Here is a 19459-nt window from a genome sequence, read left to right as displayed (position 1 = left end):
GATGATCTCGCTGGTGTGATCCATCACGGCAACAGCTGGACTTTACAGCAGGTTGAACTCGCACAAGTGTGTGCAAACTCGGGCTCAGAGCGGGCCGCGAGGGCTACGAGTTCAGGTGCCGTTGCCGGCGTTTAACACTGTAGCAATGGGAAATCGAACCCTTCACGGATTGACCCCAATGTCACCCAATTTCTTCTGCTGAACGGTCTTTTGCCTTTAGTTATGCCCATCTCTAATGACCCTTTAGATAGGCCGCAACTCATGGTTTAAAAAAAATATTGATTGGTAATTGTAAGCCCCCCAGGCTTACAATTACCAACCAGCTCTGAATACATGGGTATTATAGGCTTGTCACGTTCTATCTTCCTTTTGTTTCCAAAAGTGCATCTATAGCTACATTTCAGGTATAGTTATATAGATGGTAAATTAAGTTGATCACATCAGAGGAAACCTATAATCAAAAGATAACTTTATTTCAATAAACATGAATTGATCTATATACACCATATGTGTGATTTTCATTTTCATCATGCAAGCTGCATTATTCACCAGCTCCATGTACATTATGCCAGTGTTTCTTCTTAGGGTTCATTACTACGAAGACGTTCTCCTTCTGCTCTGTCTATACCAGCACTTGCTGACTGAAATATAAAAACATGAAGTAGCTTTATTATTACTGGCACAGAAATACTGGTGACAAACATGGCACATACAGTATTATTATAGAAGTTTAACTGGCAGCCCAGACGCAGAGTGTCCGTCCAAAAGCCACTGCCTGCGTTACACAGACTGTCCACCCAAAGGTGCTGCCTACGTTACACAATGTCCGCCCAAAGGCACTGCCTACGTTACACAGAGTGTCCGCCCAAAGGCACTGCTCGCGTTACACAGAGTGTCCACCCAAAGGCGCTGTTGCAACTGAGACGCACCGAAATCTTTTTAAAAAAGCGATGGGCTTTCCAGGGAGGTGGCTTAGCGCCCGCACTGAGATGATCCATCTTATGGGCATGTTATGGGAGTGTTGGGGACAGTGGTTGCATACACAGATGCTCAGCCACTGACATAGTAAGCCATAGTCTGACTCAAACTATATATCTGCCTTTGGGCTGATGTAGATTTTGATGGTGTGACCGACTGTACATGCACCAAGCAGTATTATTGCATGTATGGAATCTGACAGTGGGCATCCCAGACCTGCACATTCAGACACACGGATGTACACAAGGGAAGGACTTTGGAGCGGCATTTGCATAAAGGCGCAGACGGGCACCCGTCGACAGATGCAGCCACTTCGGCATTCAACTCTGAATCAATCCTTTAGTGTTAATTTAGGCTTCCCAATTGAACATAGCAAAAAAATACTCACAAATATTAAGTTACATTTCAACATTGCACATGGAAAGGTCTGCAGAAATTGTGGTCTCCATAGAAGAGTTTGTTTTTTTTCCCCATGTAAGAAGTGTAAAGAATGGAACCCGGAGCAGCTTCCAACAGTTTTACTTGGAGCCACTTCCTCAAGGAATTTGGCCGTAGTTGCTCCCATAGGCATGAGCTGGAGCTTGGAACAAGAGGTTCAGCTTCAGCACTCCCCCTTCCCCCACTCCTCCTCCATCACCAGGATATAGACAACTCACCTGGGCAGTTAGGAGAGGTGGACAGGGTAGTCTATGACCCAATGAGGGTGTCATAACCTGTACCGGCTTTTGCGCACACCTGTGTGTAAAAACTACATACGTATATCAGCCCATGTACAGAATTACATCCTTGGAGTGAATCAGTCCAGATTCCTATAATAGTGTTTAAATCCTAATTTTAGATAATTTATTGTTTGTTGGAACCAGAGCTATTCCCTGATACTAATCATTAATATGTAACAATGATGTGGTGAAAGTTCAATATGAAGGAGAAAATGTCTGTCTGTCTGTGAACCAGGGGAGAAACCAACTGCAAATGAGTGTGAAGTTCCTGTCCATTGGCCCATTGAAATCTAATCCTGATTGGTTGGCTTGTGCAGTCTACCCTGTCTCCCCGTTTGGCCACCTTTATCACATCACACATTTGCATCATACAATATTTCTAGTGTTTATTTGCCTTTATGTGAACTTACGTGAGGGTTGGAAACTGCCAACGGTTTTTACACAATCTACCGGCAAAAATGTATGGGACTCTTTTCTCTTGGGCAATAAACAGTATAATTCTTAAAGATTCTTCCCTATTCTCAGAAGACATTCTGTGAGCAACAGGTAATAGCTACCGCTGTAATGCTTTCCCACAACAGGTTTGCAGTTACAGTAGCATCCACATGTCAGCGAGTGTCTGGTGCCAGAGTAGCACCAGCAGATTTGGTAGATCAGGGGTGGCTTAAGAGAGGATGGGGCCAGTGTGCTGCTCATGTACAGCTCTCCGGGAACATGGAAACCATGCTATGATCCTGGTGATTTGTGCAGCACCATTACCGCCGTGAGACTCCAAGAGGTAAGAATAATATAAAAGTGCAAGGCGTGTGGTATGAGTACCCAATGGAACCAGGGACCAGTGTTTAACGCAGACCCTGCACGCATTCTAGGTATGCCACTGTTGTAGATAGATACAAATGCTAAGGTGACCACCAAGACGAATCAGTAAAACCAGCTTCTGTCTTGTCATAGATATATTTGGTGGGAGTAATTATAAAGTAATAAACTCAGAAACTGAGTATACATAAAACAAGCAATCGCTTGTGACACATTTTCATTTAGAGTGTCAGCTCTAATCTGCAACCTCTATAGCAGTGATTCCCAACCTCGGTCCTCAAGGCACACTAACAGTCCTGGTTTTAGTGATATCCACGCTTAAGCACAGATGGTTATATCAAAATAACTAAGGTACTAATTAAGTCACCTGTGCTCAACTATTTCTATACTTAAAACCTGGACTGTTAGTGTGCCTTGAGGACCGTGGTTGGGAACCCCTGCTCTATAGATTTAGAACCCACCACACTGGAGCCTGCATTTAGCATATATACATTTAGGTTCTCTTATATTGTATGTAGTAGGTTTTCTTTCTAGATGTGTACTTTAGGCACATGGAGCTCCAATTTCCCACTGCGGAGATAGGTATTCCTCAGAATTTATATATGGACGATTTGAAGATGACAATTTTCACAGGATCAAGCAGGGCCACTGAATATGGAAGAACCCAACATTGATTTTGAAGTAATCTAGACTCACAATTCAAAACCTATTCATGACACTATGCTAACCACAATGGCCTATAGAATGTGCAAGTAACATTTACCAACAGCTAACCACTCTCCACAAACCTCCAATGATCGATAGATACATCATTACAGTATAAGTGATAGATATATAAATACAGTAAAAAGGGGTATTAGCAATATAATTCTGTGAGTATCATCTGCAGAGTGGTGGAATATCTACCTCCTGGATCTTCAGCAATCCCAGAATGTGAATTATTACATTACAGCCAGGTATCTTGCTATATTTGTGAAGATCATTTTCATGGCACATATGTCAGCATATGACATCCCAGGGCTGTGATATTACCATTAACAGGAAGTGTCTAATAATCTATCTTTCCCAATTACTTACCAGCAGACCGATGCAGCATGTACATAGGCAGACCATTACGACAAGAAAAGCTAAAAATATATATTCAAAAATAAGGATCCCAAATGCAAATTTGTAAACGGTATCATTACAGTCCCTATGATCATTCTGGTAGATGCTAAACACCCAGACACTTCCTAAAATGAAAGAAAAACAAAACAACAATATATTACTTCCTGGTTATGTCATGAAAAGAACATACAATCATTACTGGATAGGTAATAGGAAACCCCAAATCAGTTTCCTCAAAACAAGTATACAGTAGTTTGTTACTTCAGGATTTTTCTTGCATTTGATTTAATTCAAGCAAAGGTTGGACAATTAGCACACAAAAGCCTTCCCACTAGGGGGCACTATGCACAGTAATAATATCCTTGTTGTACTAGGCTCAAAGACTGTGACCCATTTCGATGACCATGGAATAGTTTTATGTTTGTCTAGAGAGATGGGACTAAGCAACTAGCTTCCCATTGGAACAAAATGCCACAGGTCGCTCAACCTGTGAGCACTGATGGCTTCCAATTGTCATGCAAGTTTTTTTTTTATTCATGGACCCATTTGCCACTATTACATAGGTATGTGAGCAATGGATGAACTTTAGGCAACCTCAACTCTAACACAATTTTAGAATATGGTCAACTCTTAATGTCGTTACCTGTAATAAACCAACACAATGAAAACATGCCCATAAGTCCCTCTACGGCATACATCACTTTCTCAGCAACCACCTTCAGCGGCAACAGCAAGAATCCAAGTAAATGAATTGCTCCAGCCACGATAAGGTAGATTGGTATGTACGGCTGTACTGGACATTGGTCAATGTATATGGAGCCTGTAGGTACAACGAAGTAAAGGAAACATTTTGTTGAAATCAGATAATTTATTTTACAATAAATGCTACAACTACTGCAAAACAGAATATGAAGCTTAATAGTTACCCAAAACAATCATGGCAATGCTGAGTGCTGTCCAGAGTATCAGAACAAATATCTGGGAACCTGAAATTAAATGAAAGGGTTACAAAATAACAGCAACAACAAAAACATCCTACTAGAATAACAAGCTAGCTATCAAATATAGGGCTCTATTTATTAACATTATTTTTACTAAAATAAAGTGAAAAAGGGTGTTTTCACACCCTTTTCACATTATTTTAGTATCACCTAAAGTTACTACAATTGGAGTAGAATTCGTAAAATTCTACTCCAAGTCCTAATTATCACTTCTTTATAGTAAGCAGATCGCATTTCCCATAACTGTAATGGGAAATGTGATCTGGCCAAAGTTACTAAAAATAAAATGTGAAAAAATATCAGGGAAAGCCCTGTGATAATAACTCCACCTGGAGGTGGCGTTATCCAGGGTCTCCCCCGGTTACCGGACTCCTGCTCTGCTCTAACGGGCAGAGCAGAGCCCGGAACCGACCCCAGTGATCAGCTGTGTGGTCTAAACAGACCACACACTGATCTCCGCTAAAAAAAAAAAAAAAAAAAACTTACCTGAGTCCAGGGACCAGTGGTCGGGGCTCCGGTGATGTCTCCCCTCCGGTCAGCTGGTCTCCCAGCCTGCACTGGTGCCTGGTCGTCACCTGACCAGGTACCAGTGCAGTATGGGATGTCAGCTGACTGGAGCCACAGAGGACATCACCGGAACACCGATGACTGCAGGTAAGTGTAATTAAGGGGGGGTCGCGGGGGAGGGAGGGGGGGGTCGCGTGATGGTCCGCAATTGTGGGGGCGGGGCTTATCACAGAGGGCAGGGCTTACCGATGGTCGGTCGGTGAATGCGTCGGTACTTATCATGGTATTTTCGCAAAAAATACCATGACAAGTGTGCGTAGGGGACTCGCAGGGACAGAGCTTTATAGCAAGCTCTGTCCCTGCAAGGGATTTGTAGTAAATCCCTGTGATGTTGCATGAATTCACAATGCGAATTCAGTCGGTATTATCACACTACAATCTGCATTACAAATGCAGATTGTAGTAAGTTTCTTACCAATATAGGCCTTGTTCAGGTGTCACTTTTACAAACACAAATTATTGGACAGGTAGCGAGGGGTTAATGCATGAGAAATAGCTCATGGCACATACCGAGTTTTGAAACACAACATAAAAATTTTAAAATGCAATTATCAGGATGATACCATAAGAAATCATTCATCTGATTATTAATACAGTTTCCAGACTTTAATTAGCATCTTAAAAGTGCAATAACTGCGGATAGGTGTAAAGTGGCCACTGAAGGCCAATCTGTTAGCTATAGGTCACTATAGCTGTATGTGCTAGACACACAAAGCTATCTACATATAAGTGAAATATTCCCATGCTGAAACGTGTTAGTGATGAACAGGGGCGTCGGAACGATTTTATGTTTTTAACTTAAAAACCGCACATTACACTCCTCCTCCAAGAGGTCCAGGGGCTGTGCATCCTATTGCTATAAAGCACAGCCCCTGACCATCCATGCCCGCCGCTCCTTTCACATGTATGGGGGTAGGGGGGTGCAAGCTACTCCCTTGCGCCCCCGACCCCCCACCCGGATGCCCATGGTGATGGACAAAGAAACTTTAACTTGTCCCAGGGAGATTACATCTGCAGCACTTGTTGAGGGCTCTTGATACTGCAAGTCTGGAAATAGACTTGCTTTACCCATTGTACCCTATTGTCTATTTTTGGTGTTCTCCTCAAAAAGAAAGATATAAAGAATATCCCCATAATACATCCCCACTTAGAACATAGGGCTTGATTCAGAGATGTACGCAATGCCAATGTTTAAGCAGATTTTTTGCCATAGTCATCAGGCCCATAGTTTCTAAATCGTTAAATGCTCACTCACATTCAAAATATCTTGCATATAAGCGTATAAATCAGCATGAACTATAAGCTCAGGGGTCAAGAGGATCGTGCAGTGGTTCTCAAACTCTGTCCTCAGGACCAGTGGCAAACGCAGGATTTCTAGAAGGGGGTTTCCAAATGCTTGATTTTAGAGTGAGTGTGGCCAGTCCATGAAGAGGGCATAATTAGTACTTAACCACCTTTAATATGCGTCATACAAAGTGTATTATGTGTCATAATCCCAGCATATACAGGGCCAGCGATCAAAGTAAGCTATTAAATGCAGCAGTAGGGCCATCCTGCCTGAGCTGAATGTTTTTATTTTAAATGTGGGCACCATTACAGACTATTGGAGCATGTCCGGGAGCCTGAAGGAGCAGCAGACGAACCTAGCACTGCCCTGGACATATATGTACATATTGGGCTCTATAACAGTGCATCCCTAACAGTGCATGTTTTCCAGATCTCTTAATTGGTGCACAGGTTATTTAATACTGGCTGATACATGTTAAACGATCCACAGGTGGTGCTAATTATTTCATTTGTGATACTGAGAAGAATATGCAGCACTAGTAAAATTCTATTATATTACTATTTCTATTGTAGTCATGGTGTTTGCTGGGGAGGGGGCATTCCAGGCAGATGGAAACCCCCTGCGTTTGCCTTTGAGGACCCCACACAGGTCACATGTGTGGGGTCCTTAGCTGATTATATTTCTTGTGATACTGTGAGGAGACCTGGAAAACATGCACTGTTTGGGGTCCTGAGGGCAGAGTCTGAGAACCTGTGGGATAGTGGAAATTTGGTCAGTTTAAATATATAAAAAAAAAGGCAACTTCTCCACTTTCTCTGGAAGGTTTGATATATTTCCCCCTATATGAGATCAGCTCCCAGTGACCAGAATTGACAGACATCAGCACAAGGATAGTCTTGTGGGTTACTGATGCTGGTGTTACAGGTCATCCACTCACAGCTCCTATGGCTACTGCCCTGATATTCAGGTGCAAGTGTGGTTGTACAGTTTCTTGCTGGCAAAGTCCATATTTATGAAATTCTCCATGACTCCAGAATCCCTGGTGCTTATAAAACAAGCCCAATTAAGAGAGCAATGGACAATTTAAATTGCAGAAAGGAACATGGAGGAAAATTTGGCCCATGCTCACCGAACGTATTAGGGTGAGGACACTGTCATGTAATAGACCATTCCATGTCACGTGCGGGGCAAAGGAAACTTCTAATTGATAATTCAGCTCAATTCTTTGTATTAAAAGCCCAAATTATTTTTTTTTTAAAGAAAACCCCATGAGAGAGCTATAATTAACTTGTTAACCTATGTTAAAAACTCGAAAGATACACAGCTACAGATTTTTTTCAGAATGTCACATATGGGACAGGTCATAGGATAGCCCTAATAAATAACAGGACTGTCCAAGTTAGCTTTGCAGCATTTGAAAAGCAGGTAGCTAATCTGGTGACTTCTATGAACAAAGCCCCCTATGCAGTTGCTATAGCAACCAAGCAGTAAGGGATAGCGGCAGTGTGTGTTTGCCAATCCGGATAGAAGAGAAACTAGTGGAAGAACATATTTAAACACTTGCAGTTGTCACTGTAAGTGTCCTGCAATGTTGTTTGGATTATGCAACGCTCCTTTATTATTTCAGCATTTCCTTAAATGGTCAGATTTCCTGTACCAGTTTATAGCCTTTAAGTAACTCAGCTGACATTTCCCATGTGACTGTCATCTATCATAGCCATATAAAAATCAGTTCTCCAATACCTTTGTCAAAATGGATTATAAGCCAAGCTTGAATTCAATATGTTTTAACTGCTATTGGTAACATTTGTTAGGTACATAGGGCCTAATTCAGACTCCCGTTGTGGGGCGGCTGCGCATGTGCAGAACAGGTACTTCATCCTACCACACGATACCCCCTGAGCTGCAGCCTGATTGACAGACTACGGCCGTTTGAGGTGGTTACGGCCCTGGTTTTTTTTGGGAGTGCTGAGGCCAGGGTCTGCTTTTTCTGACACAGCTTTCCTGCCCTCGGCAATGGAGCTGCGAGGGGCAATCTGAGTAACCTGTTACTCAGATTGCCGATGGTCTCACAGAAGATCCGATGCTGCATTTTAGGACACAGCACTCAGAGGCCTCTATTTACACCAGACGTCACCAGCTGCATTAGCATATTAGTTGTACGGTATTGAACAGCCACTTCCCTGCAGCTGTACTGTGTGCAATTTGGTACAGCTCTGAATCAGGCCCCCTATATCTGAATTCAGACTCCTGATTATCCCTGAAAATCTAGGCAGAGATTGTTGGGGTTTGTAAACTATTACTATCAGTTTATTGAGCTCTCCTACTCAGAGGAGTAGCGTGTAGCCAGGACGTCCGGAGCATGTGCGTGCTATGGCGCCCTACCCCTCACCCTCAAGTGTTCCAGGGAGGGGGTGGGTATTTCATACAGAAATACTACTGGCAATACCCCAGGCTTCCCCGGGCAGATAGTGCACAGGTTTGTCACAATGCTTAGCCACGCCTGATATATATGTATGTAACACAAACACAAAAGACACCACTATATAAATATAAATATATTAGTCCTATCCTATGTCACATCATGGGTGTTGTGTGAGGTGCAGGCGGTGGGTGAGAGAGGCAGGTAGTGTGAGGTGCAGGGGGTGGGTGAGAGAGGTAGTAGTAGGTAGTGTGAGGTGCTGGGGTGGGTGAGAGAAGCAGGTAGTGTGAGGTGCTGGGGGTGGGTGAGAGAAGCAGGTAGTGTGAGGTGCAGGGGGTGGGTGAGAGAGGTAGTAGTAGGTAGTGTGAGGTGCTGGGGTGGGTGAGAGAAGCAGGTAGTATGAGGTGCTGGGGGTGGGTGAGAGAAGCAGGTAGTGTGAGGTGCTGGGGGTGGGTGAGAGAAGCAGGTAGTGTGAGGTGCAGGGGGTGGGTGAGAGAAGCAGGTAGTGTGAGGTGCAGGGGGTGGGTGAGAGAAGCAGGTAGTGTGAGGTGCAGGGGGTGGGTGAGAGAAGCAGGTAGTGTGAGGTGCTGGGGGTGGGTGAGAGAAGCAGGTAGTGTGAGGTGCTGGGGGTGGGTGAGAGAAGCAGGTAGTGTGAGGTGCAGGGGATGGGTGGGAGAAGCAGGTAGTGTGAGGTGCAGGGGGAGAGGGAAGCCCTCCCTATGCCCCTGCTCCTACTATAGGCAATATAATGAAGATACTGTATATTACCTATTAAAGGACACACAAAGAAAGAAAAAGGTAAATCTTAATATTATGCCTTCAGCATTGTTTGTTTCAGTCTGGATAAGATCCATCCCGTGGCCAGTCAGCTTAAGTGAACTCTCAGACCTCCGTAGTTAGTTACAAATGCACCCTGAGTAGGGGTTAGCGGAGGCATCCATCTTAGATTTCCACATGGTCACTGAACTGGTGCATATATTCCTCCCCTCAACACAGCATTGGTTTTAGGAATCCTGATTCACATTTGCCACCGTAGAGCTGCTGACAATTCAGTTATGGTTGCATTACATCTATTCATATCGTAATCACAAAACATTAGGTTTTATTACAGTCATATTCTACTTTTACTACAATAAGCACCATTCTTCAGATCTTCACATCCAATCACATCTAGATTGGATTATTGAAAAGTGGGAGTGGTTATGCTGTCTAATTATATAGCTCAAAAGGAAGCATATATTGAGGACTGAACACCTTGAGTATGGCCACTAGAAGCTGTATCCGCTAGGTAGAAGGCAGGATAAAATAATGCACTTTTCAGCATAGGGCGGATTATCTTTTTTTGTTGTTGTTTTTGTCACGTCCCTACAGAGAGACACCAGTCCTGCCCATGACTAAAACTACAGATGAGCAGCTCGGTTCTACTCTGTTCCTTTCACTAAATTAGCACAAATTCGGATTTATCTTATTGGCTATCCAAAACACGTGAGAGCCGGATAGCCAATGAGATGCTGTTTTTTAAATCTGAACGTAACTGAGTAGAACCAAACCACTCTTCTCTAACTAGACTTGGCCAGGTTAAATTATAGGGTGGATAAAGGACTTGGCATTAAGCATATAGAATGGCAAATCAAAAGTGGAACTCAGAGATTGCAGGACTGGAACTTTGTAGGGCTATGAAACAGAAAACAGGATAAAAAAAATTGTCATCTGTGGTGCACGAAGGAGATTAGTTAATAAAATATAACTTTTATTTAGTCTATTTAATAACAACAACAATATTAAACTCTACAATATAAAGTATAGAATTGCCACAATCGATTGAAATAGGGAAAGATTTTTATACACAATCGATTGCAAATTGCACGATTGCTGCAATCAATTGCTGAGATATGGGGGCCTTAACTTCTTTATGTGAACAGTTTGTGTGGAGTATTCTTTCCAATTAATTGTCCTTATTAATAGGTTCTCTTATATAAACTCCCTTTTGGCATATACCACTATCGTGTGAGGTTAATATGAGGCTGGTTCAATCATGTTGTCATCTTATTATTACAGAATAGAAGTTGTAACATCTACCTCATATGAAGTAGTATAGTACTATTCACATGGATAAGCAACAGGTGTTATAGCATCTACACCTAATATACACATATATCAGCTCCCTCTCAGGGTAATTTAACATCTCAATTAAAGTGCTTCATGTGCAGTAATATAGAGACCCATGGGTCTCTCCATACGCAGCTTAACAGCCGACGTACGTTTCGCAGACTCGCTTTGTCAGGGCTACTAAAACAGTCAGTTTGGTCATGAAACTATTCATATAAAGTTTCACTCCTCTCTATATAAGATTAAATTTTGTTATTTGTTTCTGTTTAATGTTCACGTTATTATTGTAACTTCCTTGAAAATATGATCGTACAACACGGATATATGGATCTATTAAATTAAACAAATAAACAAAGCACCAATTATTTATAAAATAGGACAACCTGGTGCCAGCTGCAATCACTCACTGACTCTACTAGGGAATGGGGGCATAGTGACCCTACCACAAGACCATAAGATTAAATCCTTAATATGAAAAGGTACAGAATTTCCATTTCCACGTTTCATCCAGGTAGACAGTTGTTAGAGTAGCTGGATATAACCAGTAATAAAATATAAGAGCATAGTACGTTGACTCACCTGATGTTTTTGTAGGTTCTGCCATGGTCTCTGTAGGATACAAAAATAAGGGTGTAAGGACAAACCAATGATACTAGCAGGAGATAGCGATGCAAGAATAGACGCAGCTCCTAACACCCTCTAAAGATCATAAAGACACATTTATACAGGTATCAAATAAAATCTCCAGGCAGCACTGCTGCATAGATTCTGTCTGCGGAGCCCTGCTACCCGGTTACAGGAGCCGTGGATGAGCAGCGGTGTCGCCCACATTGCTCGGCGCGGTCGCACCGCATACCCCTAGTTACGGCACTGAGTCCACAATTCCAGCGACACCCAGCAGCACACCCTAAGCACACTTACCCTACATGCTAGTCACCAGCTGCCACCCAGTTATACCCATTCAGCCTTAAGTGATGATGCATACGACTGTGAATCTCACGTAATGCTCAAAGCAGGCTCCAACACACAGTACGAAAAATTAGACGATCCATTAGCAGAACAGAGTTGTATGCAACTCTGAAACAGGCCCTATACTTTCTGAAGTTCCTAAAGAGATTATTTAATACATAGGCCTGCGCACAGAGGTTGTCTGGTGTGCACAGGCACACCCTAATGTCAGGCAGCCCCCTCACATACGTCTGCAGTGATCACCGCCGATTAATGTGTGTGTCCCCCCCCCCACGGCACCTAGCGCCTGGTCAGGACTGATTACTGACCGGGTTAAACATGGGCACTGTTGCTCCACCTCCCAGTGCCTTCTGAGAATGTGCGCGATGTGGTCACACCACGTGCATGCCCGCCCACTATGTCTCTCCTCCTGTGCTAGGCTATGAGGAGGTGGAGAAGCATGCTGCTCCTCTTAGGAGGATTACACATCCTTCAATTGTGGCGCACTGGCACTTACTTGGCACTGGCAGGCATTGACTCAGGCAGCAGCTGTCAGAAGTACTGTGCATGGTCTCAGGCTCTCAGTGTGTGTGAGTGACTTTTGTAAGTAAACTGCTGTTATGTACTATGGGCCCGATTCAGACGCATTCGCACGGAGCCGTCAGGGGGCCAAGTATGCAAATCCTGCGCTCGCACAGTAAAACAAAACAAAGGATGCCCTTTATGTCTTAGCGTGCGGCGGCAATGCGATCGCAGGCCAGTCTAATGACACCTACCTGCCCTTCGCAGCACACGTCATCTCCAGGAAGTGTATATAACAAATCAGTAACATCGAGAACCATATGCAGTGCTTGTGGTTGACCCTACCGCATGCACTGCGAGTGCTGGAGTGATTTTAACAATCAGGTGACGTGTACAATGACGCTTCTCTTTAATTATGTATGCCCAAAGAATGCCGTTTTGATGCTCAGACACACCTGCGTTCGCACCACCACTCCCCTGTTTTCCTGGACCTTCCCCTGTCACCACCCACAAATGGCACATTCTGTCACTCAAAGTAGCGGGCAGTCTGTGTGTTCTGAGTGATCGCTTCCAAATCGCTATGACCTGCAGCGTGCAAACGCAGCCTAGCGAATGGGTCTGAATCACGCCCTATGTCCCAACAGCGCCTTGATTCACTCATGTTGTTGTACATTGATCAAGAATTGGCTTTGTCAGAAAATGACAATGATGTGATTGAGGAATTTAAGTCATTGGCAGCTGGTGAGCGACGTCTCATTCTTTAGAACAAGGAAAATGAAAGAACAAGAAATGAAAGGAACACAATAACTGCAGTGGTCCTCAAATGAACTGCAATCCTCAAGTTTGTATGTTAAAGATCAGCAAAGCTTACTTCACATTCAGTTTGTGATTTCAACAAAGTTTAAGAAACTGAGATGAAGATGCAAAGCATAGCTGCCTACCCTCCCGCATCCTGAGGGAGACTCCCTCTTCAATGTGGAGCCTCCCACTGCCCCAGAAAATGAAATAAAACCCCCGGATTCCCCACTGCCCAGTCGGGAAGCCAACTACGCATGCTTGATGATGGGGGCGGAGCATGGAGGAGAGGACGTCACAGACTTCTCCCTTGGTGCTATAGTCAGTTCATGATTTCCCTCCGTTTAGTGCTCAGTCCTGCACAGGAAGTGTGGACAGTCAGAGACTCAGAGCCAGTGTCCTGTGAATTAGAAAGGCTGTGCGTGTGGACAGTCAGAGACTCAGAGCCAGTGTCCTGTGAACAAGAAAGGCTGTGCGTGTGGATAGTCAGAGACTCAGAGCCAGTGTCCTGTGAACAAGAAAGGCTGTGCGTGTGGACAGTCAGAGACTCAGAGCCAGTGTCCTGTGAATTAGAAAGGCTGTGCGTGTGGACAGTCAGAGACTCAGAGCCAGTGTCCTGTGAACAAGAAAGGCTGTGCGTGTGGATAGTCAGAGACTCAGAGCCAGTGTCCTGTTAACTAGAAAGGCTGTGCGTGTGGATAGTCAGAGACTCAGAGCCAGTGTCCTGTGAACTAGAAAGGCTGTGCGTGTGGACAGTCAGAGACTCAGAGCCCCAGCAGTTCTTGCTGCCTGTTTTTTGAGGTAGTGGGAGAGTGAATGCAGGACATGTCTTGATCTATATTTTGCTGTGCCAGTGCCTGTGCGCATCTATGTAAAAAAACAAAGTAAAGTGTGACAAAATGTAAGTTTAGATGTAGAGCTCTCCTCTCATCTTTTTTGAACATATTACTGTATGTAACGATGTGTACCACCAGAGCACCTGACATCTTTGATTTCCCCTTTGGCTCCCTTCTTTTCCTCCTATCTAACTAAGCAGCATAACAAACATTGAACTGTAATGCTGGCCATACACTAGTACGACCAGCATAAGATGCGATTCAGCATACGATTTCCCTTGAACTCCCCGGCTGCTCCCTGGCAGTCCCGGCCTCACGATTTGGTGCTTTTTTGACACACGATATACATACGATCTCACGTACGATCATTCGCCCTATACGACAGGTCGTGATACGATCGATCGTGTGCCTCACTAAGAACATGCGGTCATCATAGATTTCAATAGAGGAAAATGTCACTCAACTGACACCAGTCAGAAGCACAATGCATCGAATGAGCAAATACACGGCACAATCCGCATTTGATTATGACGGATAATATGGGCTGCATGCTTGATCATAAGATATGGGAGCGCGCATCGGATTGTAGTCATAACTAAATACTGCACGATTTGCACACAATGCATTATAAGCATAGGCAAACGCAGGGGGGGTTTCCATCTAGCTGGAAACCCCCCTCCCCAGCCCACACCATGACCACAATAGCAATAGTAATGTAATAGAATTTTACTAGTGCTGCATTTTCTTCACAGTACCACAAATGAAATAATTAGCACCACCTGTAGATCTTTTAACATGCATCAGTCAGTAATAAATAAACTGTGCACCAACTAGGAGATATGGAAAACATTCACTGTTAGAGATGCACTGCTATAGAGCCCAATAAGTACATATATGTCCAGGGCAGTGCTAGGTTATTCTGCTGCTCTCCCGGACTTGCTCTACTACTCTGGAATGGTGCTCACATCTAAAATAAAAACATTCAGCTCAGGCAGGATGGTCCTACTGCCACATCTAATGACTTACTGTGATTGCTGGTCCTCTATATGCTGGAATTGTGACACACAATACACTATGTATGACGCATATTACAGCTGGTTAAATACTAATTCTACCCTCTTCATGGACTGGTCACACTCACTCTAAAATCAAGCATTTGGAAACCCCCCTCTAGAAATCCTTCATTTGCCACTGATAAGAGGCGTCTAAAATTGCGCAATCGGCACAAAATCGCACTAGTGTATGGCCAGCATTAGACAAACACAACCAGAGTGTCTGTCCGGAGTGTCTCATGCCAGCCGAAAGTGTATCATCTGGCTTTATCTGGACTATAAATTAAGAACTGTCCCAGTGCATCCTACAGCGAATAGCTGGCTGCACATCTCACTGATCACAAGAAGGATGTGGACTGTGTAAATGTATTACTATTCGGGAGCTGGTCACCTATTGGAACCTCCTTAGTTATTGGGCATTCCAATGTTATGTAGAGGCCAGCTGAAAGGACAATACAAAGCACTGAATAAACCAGGATTTAAGAAAATATACTGTAGATCCTACCTTTTGTTAAAAATGTCACACAGCAAGTCAGGTTCTGAAACTTTGTTGCAAGCACATCCTCCTGACAAGTAGCATATGTTTAAGTTCCAGCATGACCTATTTTCATTTTCAAGCTCTCATGGTAAAAAGCATCATGAGATCTTGAAAAATGCTCATGCTGCATCCGAAACATTGCTGAATGCAGAATAAAACAATAGACCTGTTGTAGCATCAAAATCAGAGTCGTGGCATATTTCCAAATTATAATTTTTATATATATTTATTACACATACACACACACATATATATATATATTATATATAGTAAAACAGTGAAAGAGGGCGCCACATAGTGCTTTAAAAGTATAACAGTTTTTATTGCAATCTTCCCAATTAAGCATACCAGAAAGGGCGGTCTTACATCACATCACCGCAAGTGTACAGCATATAACGAACAAACAAGGCTTTATTTCACTATATAGGAGGAATTCTAAGTGACTATTACGCAATCATTTGTTTGAAACAGAACATTTCTCTTGTCTCAAGGACATTTGGTATTCATTTTATTGAAGCGCACTGATTGTCTTGTTTATATATATATATATATATATATATATATATATATATATATATATATATATTTATATATTGTGATACTTGGAGTTAATTAGCTCGGTAGACTGGGGTCAGTGGTTCAGTGAGTAGGTGCAGAATTAGAGTCCACACATAGCATTCCAGTTAAATATAAGTGATGCTTTACTTCCAGCATGTGAGATCAGGAAACAAAAAAATAATAAACAACCTAGCCCTTGTTTAGGGCGCTAGCTCACTTCTTGAACCCTCTCTACAGAAGCAGCTAATCTGCATGAAAGTCTCTCGCAGTCTCTGAGATTTGGGATCCTTCCTGCCACATGCAGGACTGGACACTGGCCTCCTGGCCTGGTATAGCTTTCTCAGCTTGTTGGCTGCTGCCTCTCACAAGGACAGTGTCAGAGGTATATGGATCTGCCTGCCTCCTTGCAGGTATGATCCTGACCACCTGGTCTGCTTCACTCACACTGCAGCCCCACCTGGACTGTCTGGCTGTGTCCACCAGCAGACTCACCTGGGCTCTGGTCATACGGAAGCCATTATACATCTTCCCACAATGCTTTTCTAGTCTGTGTGGGCGGATCTCCACTGTCCCTCACAGAATCTGCTGCTCACCAGTGCCAACTCTGGTGATACTGCCACAATATATATATACTCAAAGAGGGGTATTCAATATGAAACGTTAACTTCACTGCCGAAGTTAACGTTTCATATCGGAGGTTTTTTTCTGCGTTAAGTCTGGTGCGCGCTCCCGCTTATCCCTGTATTCAATATAAAATTAACGAAAACGGGAAACTCCGAAGTTGGATTTGCGTAAACTTACGAATTTTTCCTTAAAATAATTGTAAGACCCCCCTAAAGTTGTAAAAACATGGGGGAACACTATGGATACCCCCGTTTTAGCCTTTAATTGAAAGTCGGGGATTTAAATAGCCGCAGCAGGTGCTTTTTTCCCGACATTGAAGAAGTGATGCAGAAGAGCACTTAGGTTATTTTTTTCATTTTTTTAAGTGGTCCCATCAAATTTGGGGTACATGAAAATGGGTACTAGCATATTTTGGTGTCCCTAAAGTAAGTTTTTAAAAATTCTGCATTTGTGCACCTGCCGCTATAATTCTATTCTAGAAAACACCTGCCGCATACTTGCAGAATAGCCCAGAACCTATTTCCCTATTGTTTAACAATTTTTTCCCATTTTTTTTTTTTTTACCCCAATTTTTTAATTAATTTTTTGGGGTGTCCCTATTTTTATTTTAAACTTTTTTTGACACAGTTTTTTAGATGTCAATCTCAGGGGTGCAGGCTATTTTTTTTAAGCCTGCACCCCTAAACCCCAATTCAGCACTTTTTTTCGACACCTATTCAATGGTGAAAAGTTATCACCGTTTTTTATCAAAGACTTTTCAAAACTGCGATAAGTCTTTGATATTGAATACAGTGTAAAACTAAAACAAGTGATATTAACGCAAAAAACACCCATATTGAATACCCCTGTAAGTCCTTAAACAAAGAACGAGGTGGCACTACAATTCATCAAATAGAAAAAGGTGTTTGAAACGTTGATGTTCACATTACTACTGTAATGTTTGAAAACAAAGTAATTTAGACTTTCTTCAGGATGTATCACTACAAATAAATCAAACAACATGCTTGTTTGATATATTTGTAGTGATACATCCTGAAGAAAAAGTCTAAATGACTTTGAAACGTCGATGATTTTCACATTACCACTGTAATGTTTTGAATACAAACACCTTTTTCTATTTGATGAATTGGAGTGCCGACTCGTTCTCAGAGGCGGATTTCCCGCTAGGCAATAAAGGCACCTGCCTAGGGCCTGGCGAGTAACAGGGGGCCCGTGGCCAGGGCTGTATGCAGGGCATTTCTGAGAGATCTCCAATCGTAAGTGTGAGCAGAAGCGTCGCGCTGGCTGGCTAAAGAGACTCTGGCTGCTGCGCTGACAGCCTGCCTGGTGCCCCTCCGGGGTGCAAGCCAGTCTCTGTGTTTTGTTGTGCATGTGACCTCATGACGCACGAGCGTATGATGTCATGTGAACGGAGAGAGGAGTCGGGACCAGTGGAGGATAAAGAGCAATGTGAATGACTGCTGGACGATCTAAGCTCCGCCCCCATGACTGATATTGCTGTGATTCGTGGGTGTACGGGTAGGGGGCGTGGCCTAATGCAGTGACATGTCCGCCCCTGTCAGGAACATGATGAAGCAAGCAAGCCAAGCAGGTAGAGTGTGTGTGCTCGCACAGTCTCGCTCTCTGTCGCTCGCCTTTTGTCTCTCTCTCTCTCCTCTCTTTGTCTCTCTCTCCCTCTCCCTTTCCCCCCCTCTCTTCCTCCCTTTTCCCTCTCTCTTCCTAGGTCAGGGGCATAGAAGTGGCTGCGGGGGCCATGAAAATTTTATTAGTAGGGGCCCCCAGAATTTAGTTACGCCGGGGCCTCCGCAAACCTTAATCCGGCCCTGGCTGGGCGGCACTGATTGTATAGAAGATGGGGGCCTGCTCTTATATGGGGGGGGAGGTGGCAGGCAGTAGTAACCAGTCTTTAATACTTATTTTTACACCCAGGGGCCATTAGTGACCGTTGCGTGCTACAATCAGTGAGGGACACACACAGTGATATATAAGGTGATCACTAATGGCCCTGAGAGTAGCAATAAGTATTAAGGGATGGGCCGTCAAGAGCCGCGCCCCGGTAAAAAGAGGGGGTGGCCTAAAAGCAGAAGGCGTAACCACGCCCCTTTAGGTAAAAAAAATGTTTGCTGGTGGCTGGCGAGGGGGGGTGCAGTGGACCCCCGCATCCCAGCGCATAACCAGTGGGGGGCGCAATCAGCTTGATCGCTCCCCCCACCAGCATACTGTAGCAGCCGTAAGTAGTCTCCAGGGCAGCCCAGCACACAGCAGCATGTGCTGGGCTGCTGTGTGATGTAAGAGGGGGGGAGTGGTGCCGGACCCGGGACCCCGCTGGGCCCCTCCAGCAAGACCGGGCAATTTGTACCCGCTCCCCCCCATCTCGGCACCCCTGGGGATGGGTGCCACTGCCTGCTACAATCAGCATAGCCAGCTCGAGAGCAGTTTCCTGCCGCAGCGGTCGAACAGGTGTGTAGTGCGACTGCGGGACATATCTGGTATGCCCAGCCTCCATGTCCTCCAGAATCCGCGACCGCATTGCAGGGATCATGGCTGGGCCTCCCATTATACAAATTCCTGGCCTGGGC

The 19459-nt window shown here is 44.0% G+C and overlaps 1 protein-coding gene across 4 annotated transcripts in view; it reads right to left on the bottom strand.

Moving 5' to 3' along the window:
• Window positions 1–452: 452 nt before the first annotated feature.
• The window catches only part of LOC148529658 (transmembrane protein 272-like), a 48958-nt gene continuing 29951 nt past the window's right edge, over window positions 453–19459 (bottom strand). For all 4 annotated transcript variants that reach the window (XM_088468413.1, XM_088468411.1, XM_088468412.1 and 1 more), the window contains exons 2-6: window positions 11587–11616; window positions 4547–4606; window positions 4264–4440; window positions 3591–3745; window positions 453–641 (exon numbers count right to left, since the gene is read on the bottom strand). In XM_088468413.1, coding sequence (XP_088324539.1) covers window positions 582–641; window positions 3591–3745; window positions 4264–4440; window positions 4547–4606; window positions 11587–11611 — 477 coding nt within the window. In that variant the 5' untranslated portion in view covers window positions 11612–11616 and the 3' untranslated portion in view covers window positions 453–581. The remainder of the gene's footprint in view (window positions 642–3590; window positions 3746–4263; window positions 4441–4546; window positions 4607–11586; window positions 11617–19459) is intronic.

The sequence above is a fragment of the Taudactylus pleione genome, unplaced genomic scaffold (assembly GCF_031769625.1).
Source record: "Taudactylus pleione unplaced genomic scaffold, aTauple2 ptg000085l, whole genome shotgun sequence".
Taxonomy (NCBI): Eukaryota; Metazoa; Chordata; class Amphibia; order Anura; family Myobatrachidae; genus Taudactylus; species Taudactylus pleione.
The sequence above is the reverse complement of the archived record's forward strand: the minus strand, read 5'-3'. Positions and strand labels throughout refer to the sequence as shown.